At 35.5% G+C, this 22,686-nt stretch overlaps 1 protein-coding gene across 11 annotated transcripts in view; it reads right to left on the minus strand.

The window, feature by feature from the left end:
- The window catches only part of LOC126992829 (CUB and sushi domain-containing protein 3-like), a 34,592-nt gene that overhangs the window by 6,119 nt on the left and 5,787 nt on the right, over positions 1–22,686 (minus strand). For 4 of the 11 annotated variants that reach the window (XM_050851659.1, XM_050851658.1, XM_050851660.1 and 1 more), the window contains exons 1-5: positions 11,548–11,736; positions 8,171–8,353; positions 5,882–6,044; positions 4,123–4,186; positions 1,722–1,831 (exon numbers count right to left, since the gene is read on the minus strand). In XM_050851659.1, coding sequence (XP_050707616.1) covers positions 1,724–1,831; positions 4,123–4,186; positions 5,882–6,044; positions 8,171–8,353; positions 11,548–11,728 — 699 coding nt within the window. In that variant the 5' untranslated portion in view covers positions 11,729–11,736 and the 3' untranslated portion in view covers positions 1,722–1,723. The other 7 variants (XR_007747107.1, XR_007747105.1, XR_007747106.1 and 4 more) reach the window with 7 other exon arrangements.

The raw sequence follows: 22,686 nt of genomic DNA on the forward strand, positions 1-22,686 counted from the left end.
CTTGTCAATGAGGTGAGAGAGAGAGAGAGAGAGGATCTCTCTCTCTCTCTCTCTCTCTCTCTCTCTCTCTCTCTCTCTCTCTCTCTCTCTCTTCTTGTCATGAGGTGCCAATCCATCTCTCTCTCTCTCTCTCTCTCTCTCTCTCTCTCTCTCTCTCTCTCTCTCTCTCTCTCTCTCTCTCTCTCTCTCTCTCTCTCTCTCTCTCACACACACACACACACATATAGATAGAGGAGAAGAGAGAGAGGAGCGGTGATAGCGGTGTACAGGGTGGCGAGCGGGGTGGACAGAGAGGACCTGTGTGTGTGTGTGGAGCGAGAGAGAAACGAGAGGACATGGAAAGAAGTTTAGGGCGACCACGTGTAGGTGAGATGTGAAAAAGTTTAGCTTCCCAAACAGAAGCTGTGGAACGGACTGGAGGAGGAGGTGGTTTGTGCAAGAAACATTCAGGATATTAAGGAAAAGTTGGATAAGAGAGGATATGGAGACCGGACAGCATGAGCGTAGATCTTTTCCCGTATGTCACAACTAGGTAAATACAATTAGGTAAATACACACACACACAATGGTCAATTGACCATATGAATCAATCAGTCCCTACTGTTGGGCTGCTGAGGCGGACTCTAGACTCCTTCCACACTGAATTTGCAAAATTGTTCAAGGATCTCAACAACTTCCTGTCGGCTAGGAGTGGTAGGGATGAGAGCCCGTTTTGGACTCCCCAGCGGCGAGGAGCCGTTGATTTCATTGGCTCGCTTGCACCTCCTTTCTGGTACGGCCAGTCAGGCCCAGATAGACGTCATACACGGGAAAATCTCCCATCTCTACACTCTACTGGCGGAAGAGAGACGTCAGCTTAACCTCCATCAGGAAGTCCTCAACGCCACAGTTCGGGACCTCCGTCATGTTCACTCTGCCATCTCCCGTCTAGAGTCAGCCTCGGCTCTGGCTCCGGCCATCATCCGTCAGTTCTCACTGCAAACCTTGCAAATCGAGGGGGAAATGCGTATTTTGGAGACTATCCTTCTCATTCACTTAGTAAGCCGAGATGCAACTCTTTTTTCAGTTACTTTAGAAAGAATGGGGATGGGACGCTATAGGTTCGTTTTCATTGCCAGACTTAAAAATAGGTATTACAATGGAGTGCTTCCACGGTGTGGGGAAAACTCCACTTACAATTGAGGTGTTTATGATGCAAGTAATGTGTGCATTGAAGGGCGTCTTTTAAAAATTTAAAAGGGATACCGTCTGATCCGTAAGAGCCACTATTATTCATGTGTCTGATAGCTGAAGTTACTGTTTCCCAGCTTGTGGGTTCAGGCCCAAACATGTGAATTACTACTATGTGAATTAATGCCATGTCTTAAATTTGTGTGTAATGGTTGTAGTATTAAGTCTGCATCACTTAAGTTCTGTTGAGATTTTTCAAATGTACATTTACCCACTTGAGCAAAAACAGTATCAAAATGACACGCTGTCTTTGATGTGTTCTTGCTGCCAGGAATCACTTCTCTAATAATCTTCACACATGAGCGCTGTGTGTGTGTGTGTGTGTGTGTGTGTGTGTGTGTGTGTGTGTGTGTGTGTGTGTGTGTGTGTGTGTGTGTTCTCAGGCCCAGATAATGTAATAATGCAGTAATAATAATAACAATAATAATAATAATAATAATAATAATAATAATAATAATAATAATAATAATAATAACAATAATAACACTCACCTCTATCTGGTCAATGCACTCCCTGACAATGGTGGGCAGCTGGATGCCATCGTGTGCCGGGCAGCGCTGGACGGCCAGGCACAGTGGCACTCCAAACACTGGCACTGCCTCTGGGGGGGGTGATTAGATAAGAGATAAATAAATCAACCGGTTGATGTGAAATTAATGGTCTGCTCACAGAAATGGCACAAACTGAAAATGCCTATATAATCTCTCTCACAGAAACACACTTAACAGAGGAGATTAGGAAAGCAGAAATAAAAATACCACACTTTGTACCACACAGGACGGACCGACCAATTCAACGGACAAAAGGCGGGGTCATCACTTAGCCATTTTGCAGCTAGAACAAAAGTACTTTTCCAGGAATCCAATATGTACACAGAATCACTGGTACTATGCATTCAAGACATTGACTGGGTATATATACAGACCACCAGCATGCCCAACAGAGAAATTTATGACGCAACTAACAAAGATAAAAGATATCATTGGCTCGCTACCACTGCCCATGCCCACCCTTATACTTACTGGAGACTTAAACTTTCCGCTAACAGACTGGAATTTGGAGTGTGTGTATGGAGGAGCGGAAGACATGAGGACCCAGGCAAAAGCTGTCATGCACTTTGCCGAGGAATACTGCCTCAATCAAATCATCGACACTCCTACAAGAGGTAAGAACATACTAGACATCGTTATGATAAATAATGATGATATTATATTAGGGTGAATAAAACTAATCTCTCTGACCATAACATCATCACCGTGACTACCAACCTACCTACAAATACACATCTTAGGCTGTCCAGTGAAGTGGAGCAGGCTCCTAATTTTAATTTTAACCAACTCAACTTCCTAAGCGAGTCAGTCTGCTGGGACAGCATAAAGAAAGACCTGGGTGAGCTAAACTGGGATCTACTCATGAGGGACTGTGACCCTGAGGCCCAATATGATACAATCATTAACACATGCTTGAAAATATCAATGTACCACTGAGGAGGCCGTCTAAAAAGACCTCTCCTTTCAATGGTAACATACCAAGAGACCGAAAAGTACTAATGAGAAAAAGAACAAAACTAAGGAAGAAACTCAGTAATACCAACTACACCAAAATGCTGACCCAACTCGAAAACAAAACTGCCATTATAGAAGAAAAACTTAAAAGATCAGTTGAATCAGAGAATGACCGGAAAGAAATACAAGCCGCGTCATGCATCAAAACCAACCCCAAATACTTTTACAAATATGCTGCTAACAAATCCGTAGTGAGAGCGAGTGTTGGCCCACTGACTGACGTACACGGCCAACCCATAAACAAAGCCCAGGATGTCGCTGAAGCACTACTGATTCAGTACAAAAGCGTCTTCAGCAAACCCATGGAAGACAAAATTGTCAACCTACCTATGGACTTTCTCAACCAAGGAACTGATCAAATATCACACCTGACGGACATAAGCTTAAACAACGACGACACACAGCAAGCAATTAAAGGGGTGGCCACTAATTCGGCAGCTGGCCCCGATCAATTCCCTGCAGTACTTCTTAAAAAATGTGCTGAAGAGCTGAGTGTTCCTCTGTTAAATTTTTATAGAAACTCTCTAGATTCTGGCATAATACCAGAAAAGCTAAAAAGTGCATTCATTACACCAATATACAAGGGAGGGTCAAGAGCAGAGGCAAAAAACTATCGACCAGTTGCCTTAACCTCCCATATTATTAAAGTTCTAGAGAGAATTATGGTTAAAAACATGTCTGCATATCTAGAAAGCAATAACAGAATGAACCCGGACCAACATGGCTTTCGTACTGGGCGCTCGTGCCTCTCACAGCTTTTGGCCCACTATGACTCAATCATAGATAAGCTTGAACATAATGCAGATGTCGATGTGGTCTACCTTGATTTTGCGAAAGCTTTCGACATGGTAGACCATGGCATTTTGTTACACAAGGCCAGACAAATGGCCATTACGGGAACACTCGGGATGTGGCTGCACTCATTTCTCACTGGCAGGACTCAATGTGTAGCGGCTGATGGTGCAGTTTCTCAGTCATCGGAAGTTGTCAGCGGGGTACCACAGGCTAATTAGAGTGAACCGCAATTAGCGCGAGCCACCATCTACCAAGAAAAAAATTAATTAGCGCGAAAGCCTGTTAGCGCGAGATCAATTAGAGCGATCCGCAATTAGCGCAAGGCACCATCTACCAAGAAAAAAATTAATTAGTGCGAAAGCCTCAGTTAGCCCGGCCGCCCCTCACGGCGGGAGTCTGTTCTCACTACCCCAATAAACGTATCTATTCATCGCTGACCTCTGACTCCACCTCTCACCCCAACAACAAGCTTTTATATTAATGATGAAAACCTTCCTAACACACACACACACACACACACACACACACATACCATTTTAGCGACCTGCCCTGAAGCCAAGACTGTTAGTTCACGTGTACGGCTGGGCGCCCAAAACCTGAGGAGGAAGAAGAAAAGTTAGGCCCATGCTCTTACATATGTTGGCACACAAGTAGGCCTACACATATTTGACAAGGCTTTCACAGGAGTTGTGGGTATGTCCACGGGTTCATTTATTCTCTTTTCTCCTCCATATATTACGTTTAGCTGGCTCAAGTGGTAGTTTAGGGTTACCAGCCCTTAGTAGTACTTGGCGTATTGTCTTTTCTGACCCCAAACTATCGCCCCATAAAGATAACAATATGCATTTATAATTATTGTTAACATCGGTAATTACTGATGCTCTTTTTTGCAATATTTATGGGCCAGAAACAGAAAGATACAATGTTATGCCTACGGTAAGCTAGTAACATTGAGGGGAGTGAGGGAGAAAAATAAAGCTTTGTCCTAGGGTCACCTGGGTGTTATTCTATACATATACCGTCCCTGGCACCAATGACTGGCATCACACTGATTCTGGCACCACACAAATCTATGCCACTATGAACACTGCCTGGCATCACATAGCACCTGACCCCATGTCACAGGAGAGGGGTAGGCAGGTCAGGTAACAGGACAGCCTAACACTGGGTAACTAATCTGTCTTGCATCACATAACACTGTCTGTGGCACTGTTAACACTGCCTGGCACTCCAGGCCCACGGGTGATAAAAGAGGGGAAGGACACTCAGGAAGATATTGCAGACCAGTGAGTTACATGAAGACTGGCCAACATTACACCCATCTATAAGAAGGCTGATACAAATGAACCAGGTAATTACAGACCTGTGAGTATGATAGGATAGCCAAAGGGTGTGTCTACCAGCCCACCAAGGCCCATCCATCTACCATGCACGCCGGTTGAATGGTAGGGAAAAATGTTACAGCTGGTTGAATGAAAATGGGAGGATTGGAAAATTTTGAAATGCCTAACTTCGTACCACTATAACTGCTGCCACATTGGAGTTAGGAACACGAATTTTAGTAGGAATAAAGGTCAACTACCACACTAACTACCACGCAAGCTACATCCACCTACCACACATACAAGCTGAGTTATATACAAAAATGTTAAGTGTTATGACATTCAGAAAAATATAAACATAATTTTTCACTCCCCTAAATTTGACCTGCTATAATTCCTACCACACTCAAGTTAGGAACACGAACTTTGGTAGGAAGGAAGGTCAACTACCTCTCTAACTACCACGCAAGTTACATTCACCTAACACACATACAAGCTGAGTTATATACAAAAATGTAAAGTGTTATGACATTCAGAAAAATATAAACATAATTTTTCACTCCCCTAACTTTGACCTGCTATAACTCCTACCACACTCAAGTTAGCAACACGAATTTTGGTAAGAATAAAGGTCAACTACCACACTAACTACCACTCAAGTTACATTCACCTAACATACATACAAGCTGAGTTATATACAAAAATGTTAAACAGTATGCCATTCAGAAAAAAATATCCAGGATTTTTCACTCCCCTAACTTTGACCTGCTATAACTCCTACCACACTCAGGTTAGGAACACGAATTTTGATAGGAAGGAAGGTCAACTACCACTCTAACTACCACGCAAGCTAGATTTACCTACCACACATACAAGCTGAGTTATAGCAGAAAACGTAAAGTGATATGACAACCTTAAGAATTAACTACCACCGTAACTACTACTACTACTACTACTACTACTACTTACATTCTGAAGTAGACTAGCACTCCTATGAAGACTATCGCCAGGATGAGCCCGAAGAATAGTCCGATGTAGAGCCCGGTGTTGCTAGCGGTAGAAGTAGAAGTAGTACTCACACTACTACTACTACTACTATCGGAGCCTATGGTGTTGTAGGCATCCTCTGGACCTGGAATAGTACAAAATAGTTAATAGTAATAGTAGTATTCATGGTAGTAATCTGTCTCTCTCTCTACTACTACTACTACTACTACTACTACTACTATTACTACTACATCTGGGAGGGTTAAAAATAGTCTAGTTAGTCTTAGGATAGTCTTATTACTAGTATTCAACACCCAACATAAGCTATTTCAACTACTACTACTACTACTACAACTACTACTATTACATCTGGGAGGGTTAAAAATAGTCTAGTTAGTCTTAGGATAGTCTTATTACTAGTATTCAACACCCAACATAAACTATTTTTACTACTACTACTATTACTACTACTACTACTACTACTACTACTATTACATCTGGGAGGGTTAAAAATAGTCTAGTTAGTCTTAGGATAGTCTTATTACTAGTATTTAACACCCAACATAAGCTATTTTTACTACTACTACTACTACTACTACTACTACTACTACAACTACTACTATTACATCTGGGAGGGTTAAAAATAGTCTAGTTAGTCCTAGGATAGTCTTATTACTAGTATTCAACACCCAACATAAGCTATTTTTACTACTACTACTACTACTACTACTACTACTACTATTACATCTGGGAGGGTTAAAAATAATCTAGTTAGTCTTAGGATAGTCTTATTACTAGTATTTAACACCCAACATAAGCTATTTTTACTACTACTACTACTACTACTACTACTACTACTACTACTATTACATCTGGGAGGGTTTAAAATAGTCTAGTTAGTCTTAGGATAGTCTTATTACTAGTATTCAACACCCCACATAAGCTCTGTCTACTACTACTACTACTACTACTACTACTACATCTGGGAGGGTTAAAATAGTCTAGTTAGTCTTAGGATCGTCTTATTACTAGTATTCAACACCCAACATCAGCTATTTTTACTACTACTTCTACTACTACCTACTACTACTACTACCTACTACTACTCTTACTACCCACACTACACAACACACACACACTCGCTCCACCCAACCACAGCTCGCCAGGAAGGTCCCCCTGACCAGCCTGTGTTCTGTGTCAGTGGATAGTGATGGTCGACTAGGCTACTCCATTCAGGGGTCGAGTTGAGTCGGACTATCCAAGCCTTGTGGTAGGTCGCAGATCACATCTGGAAGGGTTAGGAATAGTCTGGTTAGTCTTCGGATAGTCATGTTAGTAGTATTCAACACCCAACATAAGCTATTTCTACTACTACTACTACTACTGCTACATCTGGGAGGGTTAAAAATAGTCTAGTTAGTCTTAGGATAGTCTTGTTACTAGTATTCAACACCCTACATAAGCTATTTCTACTACTACTACTACTACTACTACTACATCTGAGGGGGTTAGGAATAGTCTAGTTAGTCTTAGGATAGTCCTGTTAGTAGTATTCAACACCCAACATAAGCTATTTCTACTACTACTACTACTACTACTACTACATCTGAGGGGGTTAGGAATAGTCTAGTTAGTCTTAGGATAGTCCTGTTAGTAGTATTCAACACCCAACATAAGCTATTTCTACTACTACTACTACTACTACTACTACTACATCTGAGGGGGTTAGGAATAGTCTAGTTAGTCTTAGGATAGTCCTGTTAGTAGTATTCAACACCCAACATAAGCTATTTCTACTACTACTACTACTACTACTACATCTGAGGGGGTTAGGAATAGTCTAGTTAGTCTTAGGATAGTCCTGTTAGTAGTATTCAACACCCAACATAAGCTATTTCTACTACTACTACTACTACTACTACTACATCTGAGGGGGTTAGGAATAGTCTAGTTAGTCTTAGGATAGTCCTGTTAGTAGTATTCAACACCCAACATAAGCTATTTCTACTACTACTACTACTACTACTACTACTACTACTACATCTGAGGGGGTTAGGAATAGTCTAGTTAGTCTTAGGATAGTCCTGTTAGTAGTATTCAACACCCAACATATGCTATTTCTACTACTACTACTACTACTACATCTGAGGGGTATTAGGAATAGTCTAGTTAGTCTCAGGATAGTCTTATTACTACTATTCAACACCCTACAAGAGCTACTACAATCACCTACTTACTGTAACTACTACTACTACAACTACTATTACTTACATTCACAGCGCGGTTGACTGCCACTCCAGATACCATTACTACCACACTTCCGCTGACTATTCCCGACTATCCTCCTCCCCTTCTCGCAGGAATAGTCCGCTGTAGCCTCCACTCGGCCTCTATCCTCCACTACCACACTTAAGGCAGTAGTCAGCGTTGTAGTGAGGTTGGGACACCGGACTTCTGTAGGGGAGAGAATAGTATTAGTAGTAGTATAAGTAGTAGTAATAGTAGTAGTAGTAGTAGTAGTGGCCTTGTGGGGTGTCGCATAGTCGGATAACAGGCCTTCTAGACACCGTGGGGATAGTCTAAAGTGTCCAGGGATAGTAGTAGTAGTAGTAGCCTCATGAGGACAGTTCCTGATGTTGCTCCGTTACTAAAACCTCTGGAAGATGCTGTCAGAAACACCTTCATACCGGCGATAGCAAATGGGAGATGTCCCAGTGACCAGGAGAGAAGATTGCTGGAGTTGCCGCCAAAAATGGGTGGGCTCGGCATCACCAACCCACAAAATCTGGCCGAGTCTGAATTCGGGAACTCAATCCGAATCACAGCCTCCTTGACCGGATATATTACCAATCAAAATGAAAGGGGAGAAGACAACCCTCAATATATTAGGTCACTAAGGAATGAAATCTCCATAAACAGAGAAGGAAAACAGAGAGACACTCTGAGTGACCTAATGAGAGAACTCCCAGAAGACACAAGGAGGAGGACAGATATTGCACAGGAAGTGGGCGCTTCAAACTGGCTAACCACACTACCTATCAGGGCAAAAGGCTTCAACTTAAACAAAAAAGAATTTACTGATGCCCTTGCCCTCAGGTATGGCTGGCCAGTGGATGGGCTCCCAAACATGTGGCTCACCCTTCAACCAAAATCATGCCATGACATGCAAGCGAGGAGGTCTCGTCTGCATGAGACACGACGAAGTAAGAGACATAACAGCTCAGATGCTGAAAGAAGTCTGCCACGACGTGACTGTGGAACCCATGCTGCTCCTCTGCAAGGCGAACACCTCGCCAGACGCACCGCTAATGTTTCCAACGAAGCACGAGTGGATGTTAGCGCCAGAGGGTTTTGGACTCGTGGACAAAGGGCATATTTTGACATAAGGATCTTTGATCCCATGGCCCATTGCCACAGAGACCTGACCCTTGATGCAGCCCACAGAAGAAACGAACAAGAGAAGAACAGAGCATATGAAGAAAGAATACAGAATGTGGACCAGGGCTCCTTCACCCCGGTAGTATTCACGACGGCAGGAGGATGGGACCAAGGGCGCAGAGCTTCTACGCAAGACTCGCCGAAACACTGGCGGATAAGAAACAGCAGCCAAGAAGCAGTGTGGTCGCCTGGATGAGATGCAGGCTGTCCTTCTCCTCCTGAGGTCAGCCTTGGTCTGCCTGAGAGGAACCAGGTCGCCTGCACCCAAAACCACCCACATTGCCGACCTGGACTTTGAGGCGACGGCGGTTGATAGTCGTATCAACCACAAGCTCTGTTAGCTTAAAAATAAAATGCTTAGTAAAGTTTGTTATATTAAATAAAGATGGTTGTCGGCCACAGTCATTGGCGGGGTGGGGCCAATGAATTGCTTTGTGAAAGGATATGAGAGAATATACCGCTCACAACGCAACTCTAATAGATGGAGGCCCGTAGTAGTAGTAGTAGTAGTAGTAGTAGACAGATAGTTAGATGTATTGAAGGTAAATAATCCTGGGTTAAATAATTAATACTGATACAAAACCTGTACCAAAATGGTGAACCACTAAACCTTTTTGAGTCAACACGTTTCATTTCAATTAATAAAGATATCAGTAAAGAAACAACAGTCCCAATCCCTCATGCAAGAGTTAACCAGCATCCTCATTCCTTCATCCCCTTCATGGCAAACTCCCGAACAGTCTTCCTTGGTCTGTACTTCCTCCTGCCTATGACTTGAACTCTTTCAAGAGGAGGGTATGGAGACACCTCTCCTCCTGAAGCTGACCTCTCTTTTGGCCACTCTGATAAACACAGTGAACAGCAAGCTTTCTTTTCTCAATAGTACTTTCTTTGCCCCATGACCTGCTTCCTCTGCCGTAAAAAAATATATACATAAAATAATTTAGATGTTACTACGCTATCTTCTGGTATGTGGGGCCAAATAGCACTTCTGTACAGGGTCAAATTGCATCTCTCTACAGTGGGCCTAGGCAGAAGTCTTACTGTACTGGGTCAAATTACATCTCCCTACAGGTGGGCCTAGGCATAATAAGTCTTACTGTAAAGGAAGCAGCCCAAGGGAGAACAAATACCACTAATAATGATAAAAAAAGCCTGGTGCTAACAATGGTGCTAACTATGGAGAATGTGGCCAAAAGAGAGGGGAAAATTTTGTGAGGTGTGTTCATACTCTCCTCCTTATTAAAGAGTTCAAGTCACAGGCAGCCTGGCACCAGTCTTTGCTTTCTAAACTGCTGCCCTCTTTCGGATTCTATCCCTCTCTCTGTTCCTCTATCTCCAGTTTCCTTTCCGGCCGTTCTATCTCTGCGGTGGTAGACGGTCACTGTTCTTCCCCTAAACCTATCAACAGTGGTGTTCCACAGGGCTCTGTCCTATCACCCACTCTCTTCCTGTTATTCATCAATGATCTTCTTTCCATAACAAACTGTCCTGTCCACTCATACGCCCTCACATGGAGTATGCCTCTCACGTGTGGGGGGGCTCCACTCACACAGCTCTTCTGGACAGAGTGGAGTCTAAGGCTCTTCGTCTCATCAGCCTTGACGTGAGATTAACTTTAATTAACAAGAGTACTACATCACAGCAGTGCGAATATTCCTCTGTACAGGGTCCTAGGGTCACATGGGTGTTATTCTATACATTTGCCGTCCCCGGCACGAATGGCTGGCATCACACTGATTCTGGCACCACACGAATCTATGCCACTGTGAACACTGCCTGGTAACATAACACTGTCTGTGGCACTGCATATTAAACACCCTGGCTGAGCCCACATCACAGGAGGGGGGTCACACCAGGTAGGTGGTTAACAAGACACTGTAACACTGGGTAACTAATCTGTCTTGCATCACGTAACACCTGCTGAACATGGAGCTGTCGGTGGCACTGTTAACACTGCATAACACCTGAGAGCCCACGTCACAGCCCGTCACCTTAACACAGTGACGTAACACAGCCAGTAACAGCCCTATCATGTATCCAGGTAACAGAATACTACTAATGTCACAACGTGTAACACTCTCTGGGATCACGTAACACATTTAAACACTGCTGCCACGTCACACACTCGTCCGTCACATGACGTAACTCTGTACTATGAAGGGGAGAAAACACTCACGGGAAAGCGATTAATCTTTTTTTTTTTTCACCTTTTAGAAGCAGAGCAGCAGCAGGGCCTGAAACCTCATCAACGGTAACATGATTTTGGGGGCGGTTGATGCTTGAGGTCAATGAGTCACATATTTGACAAGGCTTTCGTAGGCGTTGTGGGGGACATTTCCAGAGGTAGATAATGACCCTGGTGGTAGCTTGACCCTTCCTCTGTACCATGAACGTTAAAAGACACTCACGGGAACACGATTCATCTCCTTTATGACCTCTTAAGAACAGCTGATACGGCGCGGGGTCAAAACTCGTCACCTATAAACACGTATTTGACAAGGCTTCCGTAGGCGTTGTAAGCATTTTCAGGGGTATTCAATGACCCTGGTGGTAGTTTGACCCTTCCTCTGTACCATGAACGTAAAAATACACTGTCTTACCGCCAAAACCACTGCAAACACCTCTCAAAACACGTCGTGAAGGAGGAACTGCGTGGACGATCAGCTGTGTTATGATTTTTTACCGCGCACCGATGCTAGATTATCGTACTCAAAGCCGCGCATTTACCGGCTTCTGACCCATACCTGATGCCAAGAAGCCCCAATAATTAACCCTTTAAACAATAATCATATGTGAAGGCGGTTATTTGGGTGATAAAAGCAGTGTGGGGCTCAGAAATCGCCAGGTGTCCCGCACTGGACTCTCGTACTTGAGGTGAAAGTGTTATACTTTGGGTCCCTAGAAAAAAAAAAAATAAAATAAAAAGCGGCCATGTCCTGCAAAAGGCGACTAAACGAGAAGGAAACGAGACGAGGAATCCATTTCTGGCCTCGGCATAACGATACACTAAATATTAAGGGAGATATCGGCACGGAAAACTAGCGTGAAATTATCAAAAAAACATGAAAATCAATTATATTTATGTTATTTGAAGCTATTTTCATGCAAACGGCGACTCTTCTTGGGTAAAATAAGACGAGGAATCCATTTCTGGCCTCGTCATAACGCTACACTCAATATTAAGGGAGATATCGGCCCGGAAAGCTCGCGAGAAATTCACCCCAAAACATGAAAATAACCTATATTTATGTTATTTTCATGCAAACGGTGACTTTTGTTTTAGTAAAACGAGATGAGGAATCCAATTCTGGCCTCGGCATAACGCTACACTCAATATTAAGGAAGATATTGGCCCGGAAAGCTCGCGTGAAATTCCTCCAAAAACATGAAAATCAGCTATATTTATGTTATTTGAGGTTATTTTCATGAAAACGGTGACTCTTCTTGGGTAAAACGAGACGTGGAGTTCATTTCTGGCCTCTGCATAACGCTACACTCAATATTAAGGGTAATATCGGCCTGGAAAACTTGCGTGAAATTCCCCCCAAAACATAAAAATCAGTTATACAACAGAATACAACAGAATAAAAGAGAATACAACAGAATAAAAGATAATACAACAGAATACAACAGAATAAAAGAGAATACAACAGAATACAACAGAATACAACAGAATAAAAGAGAATACAACAGAATAAAAGAGAATACAACAGAATACAACAGAATAAAAGAGAATACAACAGAATACAACAGAATAAAAGAGAATACAACAGAATACAACAGAATAAAAGAGAATACAACAGAATACAACAGAATAAAAGAGAATACAACAGAATACAACAGAATAAAAGAGAATACAACAGAATAAAAGAGAATACAACAGAATACAACAGAATAAAAGAGAATACAACAGAATACAAGAGAATAAAAGAGAATACAACAGAATACAACAGAATAAAAGAGAATACAACAGAATAAAAGAGAATACAACAGAATACAACAGAATAAAAGAGAATACAACAGAATAAAAGAGAATACAACAGAATACAACAGAATAAAAGAGAATACAACAGAATACAACAGAATAAAAGAGAATACAACAGAATAAAAGATAATACAACAGAATACAACAGAATAAAAGAGAATACAACAGAATACAACAGAATAAAAGAGAATACAACAGAATAAAAGATAATACAACAGAATACAACAGAATAAAAGAGAATACAACAAAATACAACAGAATACAACAGAATAAAAGAGAATACAACAGAATACAACAGAATAAAAGAGAATACAACAGAATACAACAGAATAAAAGAGAATACAACAGTTAATACAACAGAATACAACAGAATAAAAGAGAATACAACAGAATAAAAGAGAATACAACAGAATACAACAGAATAAAAGAGAATACAACAGAATAAAAGAGAATACAACAGAATACAACAGAATACAACAGAATAAAAGATAATACAACAGAATACAACAGAATAAAAGAGAATACAACAGAATACAACAGAATAAAAGAGAATACAACAGAATAAAAGATAATACAACAGAATACAACAGAATAAAAGAGAATACAACAGAATAAAAGAGAATACAACAGAATAAAAGAGAATACAACAGAATACAACAGAATACAACAAAATAAAAGAGAATACAACAGAATAAAAGAGAATACAACAGAATACAACAGAATAAAAGAGAATACAACAGAATACAACAGAATAAAAGAGAATACAACAGAATAAAAGATAATACAACAGAATACAACAGAATAAAAGAGAATACAAAAGAATAAAAGATAATACAACAGAACACAACAGAATAAAAGAGAATACAACAGAATACAACAGAATAAAAGATAATACAACAGAATACATCAGAATACAACAGAATAAAAGAGAATACAACAGAATACAACAGAATAAAAGAGAAAACAACAGAATACAACAGAATAAAAGAGAATACAACAGAATACAACAGAATAAAAGATAATACAATAGAATACAACAGAATAAAAGAGAATACAACAGAATACAACAGAATACAACAGATATAAAAGAGAATACAACAGAATACAACAGAATAAAAGAGAATACAACAGAATACAACAGAATAAAAGAGAATACAACAGAATAAAAGAGAATACAACAGAATAAAAGAGAATACAACAGAATACAACAGAATAAAAGAGAATACAACAGAATAAAAGATAATACAACAGAATACAACAGAATAAAAGAGAATACAACAGATTACAACAGAATACAACAGAATAAAAGATAATACAACAGAATACAACAGAATAAAAGAGAATACAACAGAATACAACAGAATAAAAGATAATACAACAGAATACAACAGAATAAAAGAGAATACAAAAGAATACAACAGAATAAAAGAGAATACAACAGAATACAACAGAATAAAAGAGAATACAACAGAATACAACAGAATAAAAGAGAATACAACAGAATACAACAGAATAAAAGAGAATACAACAGAATACAACAGAATAAAAGAGAATACAACAGAATAAAAGATAATACAACAGAATACAACAGAATAAAAGAGAATACAACAGAATACAACAGAATAAAAGATAATACAACAGAATACAACAGAATAAAAGAGAATACAACAGAATAAAAGATAATACAACAGAATACAACAGAATAAAAGAGAATACAACAGAATACAACAGAATAAAAGAGAATACAACAGAATACAACAGAATAAAAGAGAATACAACAGAATAAAAGATAATACAACAGAATACAACAGAATAAAAGAGAATACAACAGAATACAACAGAATAAAAGAGAATACAACAGAATACAACAGAATAAAAGATAATACAACAGAATACAACAGAATAAAAGAGAATACAACAGAATACAACAGAATAAAAGATAATACAACAGAATACAACAGAATAAAAGAGAATACAACAGAATACAACAGAATAAAAGAGAATACAACAGAATATAAGAGAATACAACAGAATAAAAGATAATACAACAGAATACAACAGAATAAAAGATAATACAACAGAATACAACAGAATAAAAGAGAATACAACAGAATACAACAGAATAAAAGATAATACAACAGAATACAACAGAATAAAAGAGAATACAACAGAATAAAAGATAATACAACAGAATACAACAGAATAAAAGAGAATACAACAGAATACAACAGAATAAAAGAGAATACAACAGAATAAAAGATAATACAACAGAATACAACAGAATAAAAGAGAATACAACAGAATACAACAGAATAAAAGAGAATACAACAGAATACAACAGAATAAAAGAGAATACAACAGAATACAACAGAATAAAAGAGAATACAACAGAATAAAAGATAATACAACAGAATACAACAGAATATAAGAGAATACAACAGAATAAAAGAGAATACCAACAGAATACAACAGAATAAAAGAGAATACAACAGAATACAACAGAATAAAAGAGAATACAACAGAATAAAAGAGAATACAACAGAATACAACAGAATACAACAGAATAAAAGATAATACAACAGAATACAACAGAATAAAAGAGAATACAACAGAATACAACAGACTAAAAGATAATACAACAGAATACAACAGAATAAAAGAGAATACAACAGAATAAAAGAGAATACAACAGAATACAACAGAATACAACAGAATAAAAGATAATACAACAGAATAAAAGAGAATACAACAGAATACAACAGAATAAAAGAGAATACAACAGAATACAACAGAATAAAAGAGAATACAACATAATACAACAGAATACAACAGAATAAAAGAGAATACAACAGAATACAACAGAATAAAAGAGAATACAACAGAATAAAAGAGAATACAACAGAATACAACAGAATAAAAGAGAATACAACAGAATACAACAGAATAAAAGATAATACAACAGAATACAACAGAATAAAAGAGAATACAACAGAATAAAAGAGAATACAACAGAATAAAAGAAAATACAACAGAATAAAAGATAATACAACAGAATACAACAGAATACAACAGAATAAAAGATAATACAACAGAATACAACAGAATAAAAGAGAATACAACAGAATACAACAGAATAAAAGAGAATACAACAGAATACAACAGAATAAAAGATAATACAACAGAATACAACAGAATAAAAGAGAATACAACAGAATAAATGAGAATACAACAGAATACAACAGAATAAAAGAGAATACAACAGAATACAACAGAATAAAAGAGAATACAACAGAATACAACAGAATAAAAGAGAATACAACAGAATACAACAGAATAAAAGAGAATACAACAGAATAAAAGAGAATACAACAGAATACAACAGAATAAAAGATAATGCAACAGAATACAAAAGAATAAAAGAGAATACAACAGAATACAACAGAATAAAAGAGAATACAACAGAATACAAAAGAATAAAAGATAATACAACAGAATACAACAGAATAAAAGAGAATACAACAGAATACAACAGAATAAAAGAGAATACAACAGAATACAACAGAATAAAAGAGAATACAACAGAATAAAAGATAATACAACAGAATACAACAGAATAAAGGGGAATACAACAGAATAAAAGAGAATACAACAGAATACAACAGAATAAAAGAGAATACAACAGAATAAAAGAGAATACAACAGAATAAAAGATAATACAACAAAATACAACAGAATAAAAGAGAATACAACAGAATACAACAGAATAAAAGAGAATACAACAGAATACAACAGAATAAAAGAGAATACAACAGAATAAAAGATAATACAAAAGAATACAACAGAATAAAAGAGAATACAACAGAATAAAAGAGAATACAACAGAATACAACAGAATAAAAGAGAATACAACAGAATACAACAGAATAAAACAGAATAAAAGAGAATACAACAGAATACTACAGAATAAAAGATAATACAACAGAATAAAAGAGAATACAACAGAATACAACAGAATAAAAGATAATACAACAGAATACAACAGAATAAAAGAGAATACAACAGAATAAAAGAGAATATAGAATAAAAGATAATACAACAGAATACAACAGAATAAAAGAGAATACAACAGAATACAACAGAATAAAAGATAATACAACAGAATACAACAGAATAAAAGAGAATACAACAGAATACAACAGAATAAAAGATAATACAACAGAATACAACAGAATAAAAGAGAATACAACAGAATAAAAGATAATACAACAGAATACAACAGAATAAAAGAGAATACAACAGAATACAACAGAATAGAAGAGAATACAACAGAATACAACAGAATAAAAGAGAATACAACAGAATACAACAGAATAAAAGAGAATACAACAGAATAAAAGATAATACAACAGAATAAAAGAGAATACAACAGAATACAACAGAATAAAAGATAATACAACAGAATACAACAGAATAAAAGAGAATACAACAGAATAAAAGAGAATATAGAATAAAAGATAATACAACAGAATACAACAGAATAAAAGATAATACAACAGAATACAACAGAATAAAAGAGAATACAACAGAATACAACAGAATAAAAGATAATACAACAGAATACAACAGAATAAAAGAGAATACAACAGAATAAAAGAGAATACAACAGAATACAACAGAATACAACAGAATAAAAGATAATACAACAGAATAAAAGAGAATACAACAGAATACAACAGAATACAAGAGAATACAACAGAATAAAAGAGAATACAACAGAATACAACAGAATAAAAGAGAATACAACAGAATACAACAGAATAAAAGAGAATACAACAGAATACAACAGAATAAAAGAGAATACAACAGAATACAACAGAATAAAAGAGAATACAACAGAATACAACAGAATAAAAGATAATACAACAGAATACAACAGAATAAAAGAGAATACAACAGAATACAACAGAATAAAAGATAATACAACAGAATACAACAGAATAAAAGAGAATACAACAGAATAAAACAGAATAAAAGAGAATACAACAGAATAAAAGAGAATACAACAGCATACAACAGAATAAAAGAGAATACAACAGAATAAAAGATAATACAACAGAATAAAAGAGAATACAACAGAATACAACAGAATAAAAGATAATACAACAAAATAAAAGAGAATACAACAGAATACAACAGAATAAAAGAGAATACAACAGAATACAACAGAATAAAAGATAATACAACAGAATACAACAGAATAAAAGAGAATACAACAGAATACAACAGAATAAAAGAGAATACAACAGAATAAAAGAGAATACAACAGAATAAAAGAAAATACAACAGAATACAACAGAATACAACAGAATAAAAGATAATACAACAGAATACAACAGAATAAAAGAGAATACAACAGAATAAAAGATAATACAAAAGAATACAACAGAATAAAAGAGAATACAACAGAATAAAAGAGAATACAACAGAATACAACAGAATACAACAGAATAAAAGAGAATACAACAGAATAAAAGATAATACAACAGAATACAACAGAATAAAAGAGAATACAACAGAATAAAAGAGAATACAACAGAATACAACAGAATAAAAGAGAATACAACAGAATACAACAGAATAAAAGAGAATACAACAGAATACAACAGAATAAAAGAGAATACAACAGAATACAACAGAATAAAAGAGAATACAACAGAATAAAAGAGAATACAACAGAATACAACAGAATAAAAGATAATACAACAGAATACAACAGAATAAAAGAGAATACAACAGAATACAACAGAATAAAAGAGAATACAACAGAATACAACAGAATAAAAGAGAATACAACAGAATACAACAGAATAAAAGAGAATACAACAGAATACAACAGAATAAAAGAGAATACAACAGAATAAAAGTTAATACAACAGAATAAAAGAGAATACAACAGAATACAACAGAATAAAAGAGAATACAACAGAATAAAAGAGAATACAACAGAATACAACAGAATAAAAGAGAATACAACAGAATAAAAGAGAATACAACAGAATACAACAGAATAAAAGAGAATACAATAGAATACAACAGAATAAAAGAGAATACAACAGAATAAAAGAGAATACAACAGAATAAAAGATAATACAACAGAATACAACAGAATAAAAGAGAATACAACAGAATAAAAGAGAATACAACAGAATACAACAGAATAAAAGAGAATACAACAGAATAAAAGAGAATACAACAGAATACAACAGAATAAAAGAGAATACAACAGAATAAAAGAGAATACAACAGAATACAACAGAATAAAAGAGAATACAACAGAATACAACAGAATAAAAGAGAATACAACAGAATACAACAGAATAAAAGAGAATACAACAGAATACAAATAGAATAATAGAGAATAAAAGAGAATACAACAGAATAAAAGAGAATACAACAGAATAAAAGAGAATACAACAGAATACAACAGAATAAAAGAGAATACAACAGAATACAATAGAATAAAAGAGAATACAACAGAATAAAAGAGAATACAACAGAATAAAAGATAATACAACAGAATACAACAGAATAAAAGAGAATACAACAGAATACAACAGAATAAAAGATAATACAACAGAATACAACAGAATAAAAGAGAATACAACAGAATACAACAGAATAAAAGAGAATACAACAGAATACAAAAGAATACAACAGAATAAAAGAGAATACAACAGAATACAACAGAATAAAAGAGAATACAACAGAATACAACAGAATAAAAGAGAATACAACAGAATACAACAGAATAAAAGAGAATACAACAGAATACAACAGAATAAAAGAGAATACAACAGAATACAACAGAATAAAAGAGAATACAACAGAATAAAAGAATACAACAGAATACAACAGAATAAAAGAGAATACAACAGAATACAACAGAATAAAAGAGAATACAACAGAATACAACAGAATAAAAGAGAATACAACAGAATACAACAGAATAAAAGAGAATACAACAGAATACAACAGAATAAAAGAGAATACAACAGAATACAACAGAATAAAAGAGAATACAACAGAATACAACAGAATAAAAGAGAATACAACAGAATACAACAGAATAAAAGATAATACAACAGAATACAACAGAATAAAAGAGAATACAACAGAATAAAAGAGAATACAACAGAATACAACAGAATAAAAGATAATACAACAGAATACAAATGAATAAAAGATAATACAACAGAATACAACAGAATAAAAGATAATACAACAGAATACAACAGAATACAAGATAATACAACAGAATAAAAGAGAATACAACAGAATACAACAGAATAAAAGATAATACAACAGAATACAACAGAATAAAAGAGAATACAACAGAATACAACAGAATAAAAGAGAATACAACAGAATAAAAGAGAATACAACAGAATACAACAGAATACAACAGAATAAAAGATAATACAACAGAATACAACAGAATAAAAGAGAATACAACAGAATACAAAAGAATAAAAGAGAATACAACAGAATAAAAGAGAATACAACAGAATAAAAGATAATACAACAGAATACAACAGAATAAAATAGAATAAAAGAGAATACAACAGAATACAAAAGAATAAAAGAGAATACAACAGAATACAACAGAATAAAAGAGAATACAACAGAATAAAAGAGAATACAACAGAATACAACAGAATAAAAGATAATACAACAGAATACAACAGAATAAAAGAGAATACAACAAAATACAAATAGAATAAAAGAGAATACAACAGAATACAACAGAATAAAAGAGAATACAACAGAATACAAATAGAATAAAAGAGAATACAACAGAATACAACAGAATAAAAGAGAATACAACAGAATACAACAGAATAAAAGAGAATACAACAGAATACAACAGAATAAAAGAGAATACAACAGAATACAACAGAATAAAAGAGAATACAACAGAATACAACAGAATAAAAGAGAATACAACAGAATACAACAGAATAAAAGAAAATACAACAGAATACAACAGAATACAACAGAATAAAAGAGAATACAACAGAATACAACAGAATAAAAGGGAATACAACAGAATACAACAGAATACAACAGAATAAAAGAGAATACAACAAAATAAAAGAGAATTCAACAGAATACAACAGAATAAAAGAGAATACAACAGAATACAACAGAATAAAAGAGAATACAACAGAATACAACAGAATAAAAGAGAATACAAATAGAATACAACAGAATAAAAGAGAATACAACAGAATACAACAGAATAAAAGAGAATACAACAGAATACAACAGAATAAAAGAGAATACAACAGAATACAACAGAATAAAAGAGAATACAACAGAATACAACAGAATAAAAGAGAATACAACAGAATACAACAGAATAAAAGATAATACAACAGAATAAAAGAGAATACAACAGAATACAACAGAATAAAAGAGAATACAACAGAATACAACAGAATAAAAGAGAATACAACAGAATACAACAGAATAAAAGAGAATACAACAGAATACAATAGAATAAAAGAGAATACAACAGAATACAACAGAATAAAAGAGAATACAACAGAATAAAAGAGAATACAACAGAATACAACAGAATAAAAGAGAATACAACAGAATACAACAGAATAAAAGAGAATACAACAGAATACAACAGAATAAAAGAGAATACAACAGAATACAATAGAATAAAAGAGAATACAACAGAATAAAAGAGAATACAACAGAATACAACAGAATAAAAGAGAATACAACAGAATACAACAGAATAAAAGAGAATACAAATAGAATACAAATAGAATAAAAGAGAATACAACAGAATACAACAGAATAAAAGAGAATACAACAGAATAAAAGAGAATACAACAGAATAAAAGAGAATACAACAGAATAAAAGAGAATACAACAGAATACAACAGAATAAAAGAGAATACAACAGAATACAACAGAATAAAAGAGAATACAACAGAATAAAAGAGAATACAACAGAATAAAAGAGAATACAACAGAATACAACAGAATAAAAGAGAATACAACAGAATACAACAGAATAAAAGAGAATACAACAGAATACAACAGAATAAAAGAGAATACAACAGAATAAAAGAGAATACAACAGAATACAACAGAATAAAAGAGAATACAACAGAATACAATAGAATAAAAGAGAATACAACAGAATACAACAGAATAAAAGATAATACAACAGAATACAACAGAATAAAAGAGAATACAACAGAATAAAAGAGAATACAACAGAATACAAAAGAATAAAAGATAATACAACAGAATAAAAGAGAATACAACAGAATAAAAGAGA

The sequence above is a fragment of the Eriocheir sinensis genome, unplaced genomic scaffold (genome assembly GCF_024679095.1).
Source record: "Eriocheir sinensis breed Jianghai 21 unplaced genomic scaffold, ASM2467909v1 Scaffold504, whole genome shotgun sequence".
Classification (NCBI taxonomy): domain Eukaryota; kingdom Metazoa; phylum Arthropoda; class Malacostraca; order Decapoda; family Varunidae; genus Eriocheir; species Eriocheir sinensis.